This window comes from Sorex fumeus, unplaced genomic scaffold (assembly GCF_029834395.1).
Source record: "Sorex fumeus unplaced genomic scaffold, SorFum_2.1 ptg000054l, whole genome shotgun sequence".
Classification (NCBI taxonomy): domain Eukaryota; kingdom Metazoa; phylum Chordata; class Mammalia; order Eulipotyphla; family Soricidae; genus Sorex; species Sorex fumeus.
Genome location: NW_026606111.1, coordinates 24,673,743 through 24,688,146, shown reverse-complemented (window position 1 = coordinate 24,688,146; position 14,404 = coordinate 24,673,743). Strand labels below are relative to the sequence as shown.

At 40.4% G+C, this 14,404-nt stretch overlaps 1 protein-coding gene across 3 annotated transcripts in view; it reads right to left on the bottom strand.

Moving 5' to 3' along the window:
• The window catches only part of CRYBG1 (crystallin beta-gamma domain containing 1), a 65,541-nt gene that overhangs the window by 38,934 nt on the left and 12,203 nt on the right, over positions 1-14,404 (bottom strand). For all 3 annotated transcript variants that reach the window (XM_056125078.1, XM_056125077.1, XM_056125079.1), the window contains exons 3-6: positions 11,804-11,851; positions 11,594-11,712; positions 9,716-9,881; positions 6,572-6,711 (exon numbers count right to left, since the gene is read on the bottom strand). In XM_056125078.1, the coding sequence (XP_055981053.1) occupies positions 6,572-6,711; positions 9,716-9,881; positions 11,594-11,712; positions 11,804-11,851 (473 nt within the window). The remainder of the gene's footprint in view (positions 1-6,571; positions 6,712-9,715; positions 9,882-11,593; positions 11,713-11,803; positions 11,852-14,404) is intronic.

Below are 14,404 nucleotides of genomic sequence, written 5' to 3'. Positions count from 1 at the left end.
GGCCACCAGGCCCTAATGACCCAAGCTGACACATAGCCAGGTTCCCAATTATTGGATGGGCCATTTTTCTCATTCTAGCCAGTGGGCCGAACAGAAACACCCTCAAACGAGTCAGTATCATTGCTGCACCCATGGCTCAGTGCCCACTCTCCGCTCTCGTAGGACGAGAGTGTGGACAAGGCTGAGTGTTCCCAGGCTCCAAACTTTACCGAGTTCTTAGACTGGATTTTTTTGTGGCTTTTCAACACCACACCTACCGGGTTTGTTGGCTGCCACTTCTGCTGTGGTGAAGGGAATCAACCGCCTCAGCCTGCTCTCAAGTGCGAGAGCCAGAAAACCAGAAAATCATGCTTGTTTGCACAGAGTCTAATGACTGTGCAAATTTCTGTCAGTGTCTTCAACCCTAGAAGGGTTCTGGGCAGGTGAGGATGTAGGTGAAGGGCCTTTTCATGTACAAGGTGTTGCAGTGCCCTCTTTGTAAACCAGTGCCAGATTCTTGATAATCACTTATACACTCCAATTCTTTGTTCATCTCCCCAAGGCGTCCTGGCTGGCAGTTCCACCCAGATCCCCAGAGGACTGTGCCCGGAAGAGAAGGGCTGGGAATGAAATCTTTCCCAGTAAAATGGGTCTGATTCTCCTTTGCTCTTTTGTTTGCAATGCTGGCCCAAGGCATATTTGGGATGATGGTTTTGTCAAACCTTCCCCTGGATAACTAAGTCAGCAATGTTTTTTAAAATGCACTAATTATACAAGGATTCATCATCAGAATCCTACTGAAAATCTGTCCACACACAGGAATGCTGAGAGGAAGTGTTGCTGAGCGGGTGAGGAGTTGAAAGTAATCTACAGTGTTAGAAGTCAGTCTAAGCATTACTTGGGGGTTAGAGGGGCGCCCAAAAGCTTCTAAGACATAGGTGGTGTCCTATTTCTTGACTGAGTGGATGTTTACACTCTGAACTTTCCCTCTGCTTGTATATTTATGATTTGTTGTGTACCTCTTTAATATATATAATTCAATTTAAAAAACACACCCTAAAGAGAGAAGAAATTGATCTCTTAAACGTGACTGTAGCATTGTAGCACTGTCCTCCCGTTGATCATCGATTTGCTTGAGCAGGCCCAGTAACATCTCCATTGTGAGACTTGTTACTGTGTTTGGCATATCGAATACATCACGGGTAGCTTGCCAGGCTTTGCAATGCGGGCGAGATACTCTCAGTAGCTGGCCGGGCTCTCCAAGAGGGGTGGAGGAATTGAAGCCGGGTCGGCACGGCTGGCTGTGTGCAAGGAAAATGTCCTACCACTGGGCTATCCCTCCAGCCTAAACGTGACTGTAATGACCCTAAACTACAAAAAACAAAAACTAAGACAAAACACAGGAGCTAGACAGAAGATGTTTGAACTCTCCATATGTTGAAAGCATGCACTGTAGAACTGTAGCACTGTTCTCCCATTGTTCATCAATTTGCTCTAGCAGGCACCAGTAACATCTCCATTGTGAGACTTGTTACTGTGTTTGGCATACTGAATACGCCACAGGAAGCTTGCCAGGTTCTGAGGTGCGGGCGGGATACTCTTGGTAGCTTGCCAGTCTCTCTGAGAAGGATGGAGGGATCCAACCCAGGTCGGCCGCATGCAAGGCAAACTCTCCCTGGGTTTAGTCCCCAGCACCATATATGGTCCCCTGAGCATTATCAGGAGTGAACCCTGAGCACAGCTGTGCTATCACTCCGCCCATTGAAAGCATGACTATTAAGAATTATATGGCATTTCTTTTTCTTTTTTTTTGTTTTGGGGTCACACCTAGCAGTGCCTGGGGCTTACTCCTGGCTCAGGATTCACTCCTGACAGTGCTCAGGGGACCATATATGGCGCTAGGGACTAAACCTAGGTTGGCCATGTGCAGGCAAGAGCCTCTCTACTGTACCTATGGCCCAATATTGCATTTCTTTTTGTAAACAACTACCACGGGCTGATTTCAAGCCCCATCTGTACAGGCAGATTGCCATAGGTGACAAGCCACAGGCCCTGAAGTGAGACCCCTCACCGCAGGTGGTGTGGGCGTTTCATAAACAAGGGCAGAAACACATGGTCCTGGGCTCCATTACGTTTCTCCTTTTGTAGTTTGAGAGCTGAGGGAATCTGCTCAGCCAATATTAAATATTTCACTCTCTTCGATGCCTATAGTTTTACACATAACCTTTCCAGGAGGGAGGAAATTTTAGGTCTGGGGAGTTGATTTAAAAAAGCACCCATAAATTGATCCATTTAAAAAGACTGAGATCATGCTCCAAGGATTGGCACTGGCATGAGATATTTACAATTATGGGGGGTGGAGGGTGGGGGGGATGTGATAGGGGTGGGGGTGGGGGGACTTGGAAATTGGAAAACCCATACAAAGCATGGCACATTGTTTCTAAATTCTAACCCAACAAGATACATGATTCATGAGGCCATCAGGAGAGAGGGAAACTACCTCCAGGCAGTGTTATTTTAGTTTCTAAAGGTACTCTTTAAACCTAATCAGACTTTTAAAATTAGGCTAAAACTGTAAAGCATGAACTTTCATTTAAAAAAAAATTCAAAATATAGGGAATCCTCATTTAGGAGCAGAACCCTCCTCCTCATAATCTGGGACCCACCCTGCATTCTTTTCACTTTCTTTCCCTTTCCCTAAAAATATAGTTTTTAAGAAAAAGAAAACATTTTAATAGTTACAAATATATACAAATGAACATTGCTAAAGTAACAATAATGGCCATCTATGCTTACTAATAACATAATTACCCTTTAAAAATATTCTTTGAGGGCCTGGGAGACAGTGGAGCAGTTAGGGAGCATGCCTAGCATATGACAATCCAGGTTCTATTCCCAGTACTACATGGTGTGGGCAAAGCTCGGCACAGCCCTGGACGGTGTCACCAGGTTGCCTGCATATCCCTGGCACTGCAGGGCCTGAGAAGCATCAAATCCTTCAGTTCATCTATGGGTCCCACAGCCCAAGGGGCTGATAATCATCAATGGGGTCCCCAGACCTCCTGAACATCACTCAAGAGCTCCTCTGCCCCTCCAAGACAAAACAAAATTAAAAAACACAACCAAAAACCAAGGGCCAGAGAGATAGTGCAGGGGTTAAGAGGCATACAGTGCAGTGCTTGCCTTTCATACAACCAACTCCAGGTCGATCCCAAGTACCTTATACAGTCCCCAAAGCTCTGCCAAGAGTGATCCCTGAGCAGAGCTAGGAGTAAACTTTGAATACAGCCAGGTGTTAGCCAAAATCCAAACAAAGGAAAAGGAAAAAGACCGAAAATATGCTTAAAGTTATAAGGGTTGGGGGATGGGTGGGAAGGGAGGAGGGAAGGTTTTCATCTTTTTCACTTGTTCTTAAAACAAAGTCAGTATTTCCAAAATGAATCCTAAGTCTTATTCTCCTGACATGAATGTGAAGTCTTATTCTCCTGACATGATTATCCAACAGGATAATCAAGGTTAAATATGAACATGCTGATTCTGAAGTCAAACAAGAATGAGCTTTGAATCTTCACGGGGAAAACAAGTCTCTAAAAGTGAGCACTGTGGGAGATACCCATTTGGGTAGGCAACCAAACCTGGTGTTAACTCCGGAAGCAGCTTTACACATGCATGTTCTGTGACACACAATCTGAATGTGGCAGTTAGGACCTGAAGGAAGGACCTCAAGGAAGGACCCCTGCCCAAACTGCTCATCCTGTGCCTGCTCTGGCAAGGAGACTCAAACCTAGAGTAACACATTACTCGGTATCACAAGAGAACACTTGGGTAAATCCTAAATGTGGTCATTCTCCAAGACAGTGTCCTAAATTCTTTAAAAAGTGGCAAGGAAAGAATTAAAAGGTACTTCAGAGACAAATACGCCAACATGAACTTTGACTGGCCCTGGGTTAGAGAAAAATATCCATAAAGGACATTCTTGAAAAAAACTGGGAAAATTGGTTAACCAATCGGTAGACTGGTTAGGGTACATGCCTAATTTTTGACCTGGGTTCTGTTACCAGCATCACCTGATTCCTTGGGTATAGATGGTGGCAGCCCTGGAGGGCCCAGAATAGTATAAGATGTGGCCCTGGTTGCCTCGCACTACTGGGGTGGCCTTGATATCCTCAGCACTTCAGGGACAGAACAGTACAACACCCTTTGGTTCTTGCATGGAACTGATGGCCTGATTGGCTAAGACTCCCTAGTTAGGCCCCCAGACATCCTGAGCACTATTTGGGAGTACCCCCTCCACAAAAGGGAAAGTTTTGACAAGTAAAACTCTTTTACCGTCCATGTATAGAACTTAATTCAGTGAACAGAACCTGAGAATATCATGGAATATAAAAAAATTCCCTACATGGCGATGGTTTCTCTTATACCACTCCAGGAAACTGGTCCACCAACAAGAACAAAATAAACTCAGATCCTTCTCATCAGCTTCACTCTCTCAAATCATTAAGACCCTACTTGAAGAGCCATAAAGTACTAATGTTCTCATTCTCTTGCTAACCAACTAAGTTCCAGGAGTTCACGTTTTGAATTGGCCTCCAAGTAGCTTCTGATTAGCCTAACAACAGCAAACATAAACAGTCAGAAGTATCCATTGCCCTGTAAACCCATCATCAATGGTAAATTATGACAGCTTTGCAGCTACTTCCTTGAAGACAAAGATAAACTTCCTATTTGAGAAACATCACTTAAGTATAGCTCATTATGCTTCAGCACAGCCCAGGTCTGACTCATAGAACTCATAGAACTCTCAGTCACAGAGGAAACATTAATGGCAGAGGACTATTTCTTTCTTTTCAAAGGAAAGTAATATTTCTTAACTTTACTGTTTTGAGGGGCAAAAATGTACTGATTGTTCTAGTGTGAAAAAAAAATTAAAGTCAGCAGCAAAAAAAAAAAAAAAGACAGTTTGTTCAGATTCCTCCTTCTCTTCTCAATTGCTACATTAAAAAACTATCCAAGGCTCAGAGAGTTTCTTTCCTCTGCCCATTGGCTCCCTTTGAGACCAATGACTCCTAACTTTCTGTCCCCACCACCTCTAGCACATTCCACTTACTTTCTTACTTATACTGAAGGTCAACTGCAACACAGCCTCTTCTAAATGGAATTTTCCTTCGATTCTTTCAAAGGAAACCTGCTCTTTCAAGCTTTCTGTATCACAATAGCTGTTAGGATCCCCAGCCCTTGTTATGTCTCAGAATCTCCCATATCCCACCCAGAATCCATTAGTAAACATTGTCCATTCTCCCACGAGAAGGTATCTGAATCTGACCGTGTTCCACCAGTACTATGATATGAGGCCACAGTCTATTTACTTTTGCAGACCATCAGTTACTTCCTAACTGGATTATTTGCTTGTACCTTTACTTTTTTACAATCTATTTTCTGCATAGGTACTTGAGTGCTTGTAAAACACAGGCACTAAATTAAAATCCTCCAATGACTGTCACGTCCTTGAGAGTATCAATGGTTTCTCCCCAGCTTTAAAAGGCTCTCACATCATCCGACTCCTTGCTCTCTTGCTCACTCAATTTCAGTCTCTTTGATCTCTAAGCAGTGGCCCAAGCATGCCCAGCAGTTTTGCAAATGCTGTCTTTTCAGCCTAAACTGGGAAAGAAGGTCCCCTGACCCTCTTTCCAAACATATTCCCAGAGCTGCTCATGTCCCTCACATCTCTGCTGCAATGTCACTGGGACCCTTCCTAAAGACCAGCAGAGCACAGCAACACTGACTCTCCCTAACATAAGCTCTTGTGGCATTATCTGACACATTATGTAAGTGTCGTCTTATCCATATCCCATTAGTGAACCCTTTAAAGAATATTCTGAACGTATGATTACATATGTATACACAGACACAGACACACACACACACACACACACACACACACACAGACAGTGTATAATGTCACAAAAAGAAAATCTTACAAGGAAAATATCTGTAATAAAATGCAAAGAATGTTAATGCAATTTCCTATATTTCAATGGGTAGGTTCTATAGCCCTGGGCTCTGTGCTCTGCCTTAGAGACCAGGGTCTGGGGTACTGCAGTCTGCACTTTCTGATTTTTCCAACTATGATATCCCATTTCCTTCAAAATACTCTTGCAGTTTCCTGCGATTGGAGAAACTACATCCTCAGAGTCTGAGTGGCATTGTGTGGCCACAGGAAACTCCACGCGTACTGGCTTTCATCCCATCCGAAACAACAGGCACATGTTTAGTTCCTTTGAATTACCACAAAGGTGTAATCTGTTATTCAGCTTTGAAAGAATCAGACTCTCCATGTAAAGGAAATCCCAACATTAAATAAATACAGTTTCTTTCCCCGGCACTTCTCTCAGTCAAGTGACTCTTTATAAGAGCTGATTCCAATGATACAGGTATACCAAAGAATCAGAATGTTATGTACCTTATTAAACAGTACCATCTAGTCATTAATGGTTTAACAACAAACCAGAGATAGACCAGCTTCTGTTCTCTTTCCAAAACAACACTCACAAAAACGCTTCATTGGAATTGTACACGAAGAGAAAATACTTACGTGCCCCAATGCACTTTAATGGAACAAGTCTTCTGCATTACACCAAATCCCTGCATTTCTTCAGCATCATCGAAGTAGGAATTTTGGATTCCCAGCCCTTCTGGTTCAGTAAATAAATCAATTTGACTAATTCTGTAATCCTAAAAAAAACATATAAATATATAATAATAACTATAGCATGCATTTAAATCTTCAGTGATCTCATAACCCTTCTCAAATAATAAGGTTTAAGTACAGTACACTTATATTTCATAGGGCATCTGACATTTTATCCCTTTCTTGTTCCCATGACTTAATGAATTAATAAGAACTCTTTGGGGTAGAAACGCTGTCACAGTATTATATTCAAGCAAAGATTATCAAGAACATGTTTTGGTATAATTCTGGAATATATTTATCTCATCCTCAGTGAGACAGCTGCCTGGCATTGCCTGGTGACCAAGGCACTTCAGTTCCTTTGCTCTAATGATCCAAGTGGAACTCAGCTCTGTAAGTGGTTAGAGTCCTCCTCAACCTTGACTGCATGCCTGTAAGGGCTCCCATAATAACTTTCCTTGACTGTTTCCTAAACATCCATGTTTCATGTCAGCAAACATACAAACTTATGATGACTTTAGAATTTCTGCACTTTGGTTGCTGTTCCATGAGCCATACATCCGTGATTCATCAAACACTTTTCAAAAGGCCTCTATCCCAATTTATTTATTTTTCCCCCCAATTTAGTGCCTAAGCACCGAGTATTTATTGAACCTCTTCTATGTTGCTAAGCTAACTAAGGTCCAAAAGAAATGATGGTATAAGGCCAGAGTGACAGAATAGATAGTAGGGCTCTTGCCTTGCATATGGCTGAGCCAGATTTTATTCCCAGCACTCCATATGGTCCCAAGCCCTCCAGGAATAATCCTTGAGCTCAGAGCCACGGATAAGCCCTGAGTACCGCCTGAGGACAGCCCAAAATATTTTTTTAAAAAATGAAAGTGCTAGGATGAGCGCATGTGAAATTCTTTCAAGCACTGCCAAAAGGAACAGATCTAATGAACTAAGAAGGTGGCCCTCTTGCTGTAATTTACATCATGTTTCAAGAATTTATAAACTATCTACAAAAATATAATTTATGATGTATCAAAAGTCATAAAACAAGCAGCATTTATGAAACTTACTCAAAGGATATGAATCAGAATATTACAAAATATTAAGAGCACTAAAATGCTCACATAGCATTATTTAAAATAGAAAATAACCAGAAACAACCTTAATTTCCACAGGACAAAGAAAGGTGAAATAAATGATGAAAGCTCTGACCATCACAGGGCATGGCCCCCAAACCAAAAGTAAATAAATACACGATGACGCATGATATCAATGCCCTCTGATTCTTGGTTAAACTCCAAACCAGGTAGCACCATAAAAACCACAAAACTACACTAAGTCTGCTATTATCATGCAAAACAGGAGGTCTCTTTACCAATGTTTCCCTTTCTTTACCTTGACCATCTGGGATACCCCCAGATCAGTTCTCACTTCACCAAATCCTGATACCTCTCTCAACTACAAATCATTGAAGGATGTTACCAGAAGGAAGAGGAGCCTCAGAAAATGGTGTAGAGAGAAAAGGGGTGAAGAACAACACCCTTCAGTTATAGAAGGAAAACATCATCATAACTGTATTACAATGAAGGAAAAAGAGTATAATATGGGCAAGAAAGAATAACGAATGCAGATCAAACAAAGAAGAGTGGTGGAATTTGCATTTTTAAAATTTGTTTTAGTACCAATGTTAAATAAGCAATAATTGTAAACTGCAGGTAGATTATTCAATGAACTAAAGCAGCCTTAAGTGGGGTTCTTTGTGCTTGACTTCACAGTACGTGTATGCCTTAAAGAGTCAGTCGATTAGAATAGTGTTTCTCGAGTAGACCCATATATCCCAAGATGGACAAGTTGAAAATTCTGTAAATGGGAGTCCACACATGAGAATCAGGGGTAAGACAGCAGGACAGGGAGACCACAGGAAGAAAACAAGGTCGGAAGGAGCCACAGTCAGAAAAAAGTTTATGAAATCCTGATTTAGTTGTCATCTAAGTAACTCAGGAAGGCCAGCCTTGGAAGCAGGTGGTAAGTTTATTTGCCAAAAACTATTACTCATTCTTCCTCATCTTCATTTAGAGCATTCTCTTTCTCCCAACTGCACCCCCATGTCCATCTCAATTACATATACAAGGTTTTCATTTTTCACTGGAAGATGGTGTGTATTACATTGCCAAAGTAAATCGAATAACCAAATCCCAAAAGAAAGTCACAAAGATTCTGATACAATTTCTTCATCAACAAATAAGGAACCAAGAAATTTAACCCAACCCGTAATATGGCTTCAAATAGCATCTCCTTCCTTCCTTCCTTCCTTCCTTCCTTCCTTCCTTCCTTCCTTCCTTCCTTCCTTCCTTCCTTCCTTCCCTCCCTCCCTCCCTCCCTCCTTCCCTCCCTCCCTCCCTCCCTCCCTCCCTTCCTTCCTTCCTTCCTTCCTTCCTTGGACAAGAAACCCCAGAGTTTCTGTCAATTGAATTATTTTTGGATTGTTTATTTTCCAAAAGAGAAGTGTAAGCCACTCAATTTAGTAAGAATTCACACAGCAACCATAAAACAAAATTTTTTAAAAATCTCACATGAGCTAGATAGTACAGTGGGTAGGGTGCTTGCCTTACATGTGGTCAACCGGGTTCAATCCCCAGCACCCCATATGATACCCTAGCACCTCCAGAAGTGATATCTAAGTACAGAGCCAGGAGTACTCTCTGAGCAATGCCAGGTGTGGCCCAAAACAAACAAACAGACAAAAATTTCCTCACATGGAATTGATCAAAACAAGATTATTAAGTAAAAAGGCATTTGGATATGAGTACAGAGAGATGGTGAGGGGTGAGTGGCTTACCTTTGGGAATTTGGGGGAATAATATGACATCAGAATGCTTCTTTTCCTAATTCACCTAAATTGTACAAATACTTAACAAAAAATACAATCATAAGGTACCAGTCAGTTCTGTATATTCACTTTTATTTCCAAAAAGTGAATCTAACATAAAAGTTACCCTTGGCATTTAATGAATATTTGCTATATGAATAAAGTCCAGTTTTCCCATAACCTACCTGGACCACGTGTCTGATTGAACCAATCACCACAGGCTTTGCAGACTCTGTCTCCTCACTTTTTTCCAAAACATCTTCTATACCCCAGAGACCAGAAAGTTCCAATTCACCTTCTTCTAAAGGGATGGAGTTTCCTTCAAAATTTGGTTTCTCATACAAAATCCAACTAAGAATAAAACATAGCAAAACTGTCAGCCAGACCTTGTGAGAGAGTTTTTGATTGCTCAAATAGTGTGTATAAATTATAGAATTATAAATATTTTTTGCTAGTAGTCAACTCTAGAGCAGTTAAAATAGTAAAATCTTCCCCTAGACTAAAACTTTACTGGGAGAAATTAAATCTCTGATAATTCAATGTAAAATCTGGGGTATCAAGATAGTCTCAGTGTCACTAAAGTTCTCTGGAATTTCTAGTTTACTGGAGACTCAGGAATGGAATACACATCAAACAAATGGAAAAATACTGATATTTTTATATTTAATGTAAAACAAAACTTCTCTTGCAGGGATTTAAAATCATTAGTACAGTATCAATGGGTATGTTGATAAAGGACTAGATGGGAGATAATGGAAAGCATATTTAAAATATACCTCCCGGGGGCTGGAGTGACAGCACAGGTTGAATTCCCAGCATCCCATATGTTCCCCTGAGCACTGCCAGGAGTAATTCCTGAGAGCAGAGCCAGGAGTAACCCCTGTGCATCACCAAGTGTGACCCAAAAAGCAAAATAAAATAAAATAAAATATACCTCCCAGTACCAGTAAAACACTTAAGGAAAACCTCATATGAACATATGATCAAGATCTGTAGCAAAGTGCTTACAAGAAAAACGGGAAGCCAGAAGTATGTGCAAAAGGAGAGAAGTAACAAAACTGTGGTATAAAATTTGGCTTTGGCACAATTTTTTAGTATTCAAGTTTAAAAACAAGAGCTAACTGTATTTTTCTAATAGCTTGTATAGAAAAAATATATTAAAATGTACAATACCTAATAGAAAACATATTGCAAATCTGATTGAAGCCAGCAAAAACCTTACTAACTGTCAAAATCATAAATGTCTAGATCATGACCCTCTTTATCTCAAGGAAGTTTACAAACAAGTTATCAGAGGTAAGCATACTGATAAGAAACTTTTTAAAACTTCTTTTCTTTATTTCAATTTCATGTGCATTTTTTAGATGCAACTAGGCTGGTAAATAATTTTCCACCAGTTTATTTAATTATAATGATCTGTGTCAAAAGTTGTAAGGTAAAGAACTTTTAGATTAGCCTTCACTGAACTACCTTGAACAGATAGTGCTAGAGATATGACAAAGCATGTCCTTCATCAATTCCCACCACCACCAAAAAAAAAAAGTCTTTCCTTATAGAAAAAAATCTGATCAGCATGATACCACCTGCTTTATCAACACAATTGGTACAATTCTTACCAACCTTAGTGAAAATTCATAAATAAAAAGTTTTCTTATATTTAAAAAAATTTTATATTAATCCAAATATTCAAAAAAAGTATACATTAATCCAAAAAGTGTTAAGTGAGAACATAGATAAAAGGAAACTCGTCAAGGACTTGTGGATGGGACATCAATACCTTTTGTTATACCTCAGTTAACATTTGGATAAATAAATAACTGAATCAGAAAAAAAAAGAAACTTGTATTTCTGTGCTCTTTCTGGCATAAACCACATCCTTTAGATGATCAGAAATATGATTAAAAGCCATCTTCACTATGAATTGCTTTTAACACTATGACTGGTAGTTTCCCCCTTTTAATTGTGTAAGGTGTAATTTTAAGTTAGCACTAAAGACCAAAAGGGTCCCTAAACGTGTAAAACACAAATGCTGTGAAATCAGGAACTCAGAGTGCCATTCTTACCATCCTCTCACAACTTTTACGAGGATCACAGGAGAAAGGCTCCAAGAGCTGCAATCCTGAATGTCACCAAAAACTTCAATACACTCCTCGGAGACTTCAGGTTCTCGAAATATCACGACCTAGAAGAAGACCAGAGTGGTAGCACAGATGACTGCCCTCAACCAGGCTGGCCTAAATAAAATCCTGAATAGGAATAGAAAGTAACCTTACCTTTCCGGGCCGGGGGTTGATTTTACTTTGGACATTTCCTCGAAGTGTCTGAAACCAGATGAACAAAACAATTCATTAAACTTCTATTAACACTCTTCTTTTCCTAGGAACCTTGAAGTAGAATCACTTCATAACTTTGAAACATGGTTTGAAACAGGCCACCTTGATCTATGCCATAGTCATTTGGAAATTCTTCTTATGGTTATACTCTAAAGCACTCTTTTCTTTTTGAACTGAGATCATTTCTCCTCATTTAAAAATGCCTAAGTATATTTCCACCAATCTAGAAAATCCAGGGTCCCAGGAGAGACCTCAATTCACAGAATGAGAAGTTATCTAAGAGACTGTTACTCCAACAGTCTGATTATAATCTCAAATAAAGAGAAACTACAATGCATTTGTTATTCATCTAGAAGTGGCCAATGTCAATCTTGCAGGTTCATATATACACCTAATCTGAATTTGTAGGTATGTTTTTCACAGAACCATCACAAGTATAAATAAAAGTGTCTGTGTTGTATTTCATAATGGATATGGCACATGGTTTATTTAGTACTCCTTTTTGATGAACAAAATACATTTTATACGGTACCAAAACCAATCATTTCCTAAATCGTCTTACAAAACAAGTAAAACCAGAAATACTTAAGATAATAAAAATAGTAATTATACATGTAAAATATTATAAAACATGAACTACTTTCAGTGCAAACCAGGATGCCTAGTCTGAGGTCTGCCTTTGATCTGCTCACTCTTACATTACACCAGAGTGGAATGCGCCCAAAAGACCACTGAGGAAAAGAGCATTAATAGGAGTTCCAATGGCATACACCTATTTACTTGTATATGCACATTAGAAGTAGGCAAGTTAAGAAAAAGTCTGATATTCAAAATTAAATTCAGGTAGTACATTAAAAATAGAATACGTATTCTTGTCAACCAAACCCAGAACCTATAGAAACAAACAAAAACATTTTTATTAAATCATGGAATTAAAAAAAAATGCCCATACCGGGATAGAAAAGGGATGGCGGGGCGGAAGGCTGGGGGAGCAACGTAGAGATTTGTCTTATGTGTGAGCCTATGTTTGAGCCCTGGCAACACACCACACACACACACACACACACACACACACATACACACACACACAACTAAGAGAAAGTATAAAGCACTTTGCTACTTCTTTTGACTCCATTTGGTTTGGTTTTCAAGGAATTCATAGGGTCATTTGCATGCTGTTGTCCATTATAGTGTAGCCAAATAAGAGAAGTACAGTCATACATCATTTAGCAATGGAGAAACATTCTGGGTAATGTGTCATGAAGCAATCGCATGGCTGTGCCGGCATTTTAGAGACAGACTAGACAGCTTAGCACTTCGTTCTCATCTGAGCTACAACAGTCTAGTGGCACCATCGTAGGACACGATTGGCCAAGATGTCACTAGCAACAAATAAATATCATCTGAGAATGATTTGAAAAAGAGAATGAAGCTGCAATGCTGAAATTTCATGCTTGAAAGGTCTAAAAACCATAATCACATGATTTCTGAATGCTGATTCAAGTTTGTTTATGTGGTGATTCTGGAAAGCATGTTCCAGGGGTCTCTGTAGGGTGCTCAAATCCTTGAGCATTTGGACAACAGAATTTTTCAAACAAAAACCTACCTTTTTTCACTCTCTTCTCACTAGTGTATGTGGAATTTTCTAGAGAGTCCATGCCATATGAAATTAGTGTTAATTTCTAATAAAATCAATTGTGATTGGGGGCCAGAGATAAAATACAAGGAGTAAGACAATCGCCTTGCATGAAGTTGAACCTGATTTGAACCCTGAAACTGTATTTGTCTCACCAAAACTGCCAGAATGATTCTTGAGCACAGAGCCAGGAGCAAGCCCTGAGCACAGCCATGCATGGTACAGCCCCCACCCCCCTCACCTCCCTCAAAAAAAAAAAACCAAAACTACCTAACTAATCCCCATTATCTTGGGCCACAGAGATGGTACAGTAGTTAAGGATCTTGCCTGGTATGTGTCATACTCTGGCTTAACCTCTGTTACTGCATATAGTCCCCCTGAGCCCTGCCAGTAGTGAGCCCTGAGTCCTGCAAGCAGTGAGCCCTGAGCACTGTTGGCTGTGGTCTACCCCTTGAAAGCTTAATTGTGATGGGAGTAACTCCTAGGAACCCTGACCTCTTGGGGTTGCAATAACTTTTCAACATAAAAGGGTCCTGAAACAAAAGGTCTGAAAAAGAAGGTATCTCTTTTCAAAGCTACAGTGACAGAACAAATGAAAAAGGTGCCAGGTCTCTCCTGCGTGGATCACAGGTGTAGATCGCAGGCTTGGGACATCAGAGGAGGACAGGGATACCAGGAGCACAGGAGCACAGAAGCCCCTCCTGCCCCCTCCTGTCCAGAGAGGCAGAGCCGACCGGACACATCAGACCTCCTGGCTCCTTCACTGCCCTCCCTCAGTTTGCTTACTGAGCTTGGTGACAGAAAGGCACAAATTCACATTAATAACAAAAACAAAATTTCTAGTAGTCAGATAACAGATAATGAAGAAACCAAAATTGTTCAAAGTCTGACTGTGGCACTCTCTA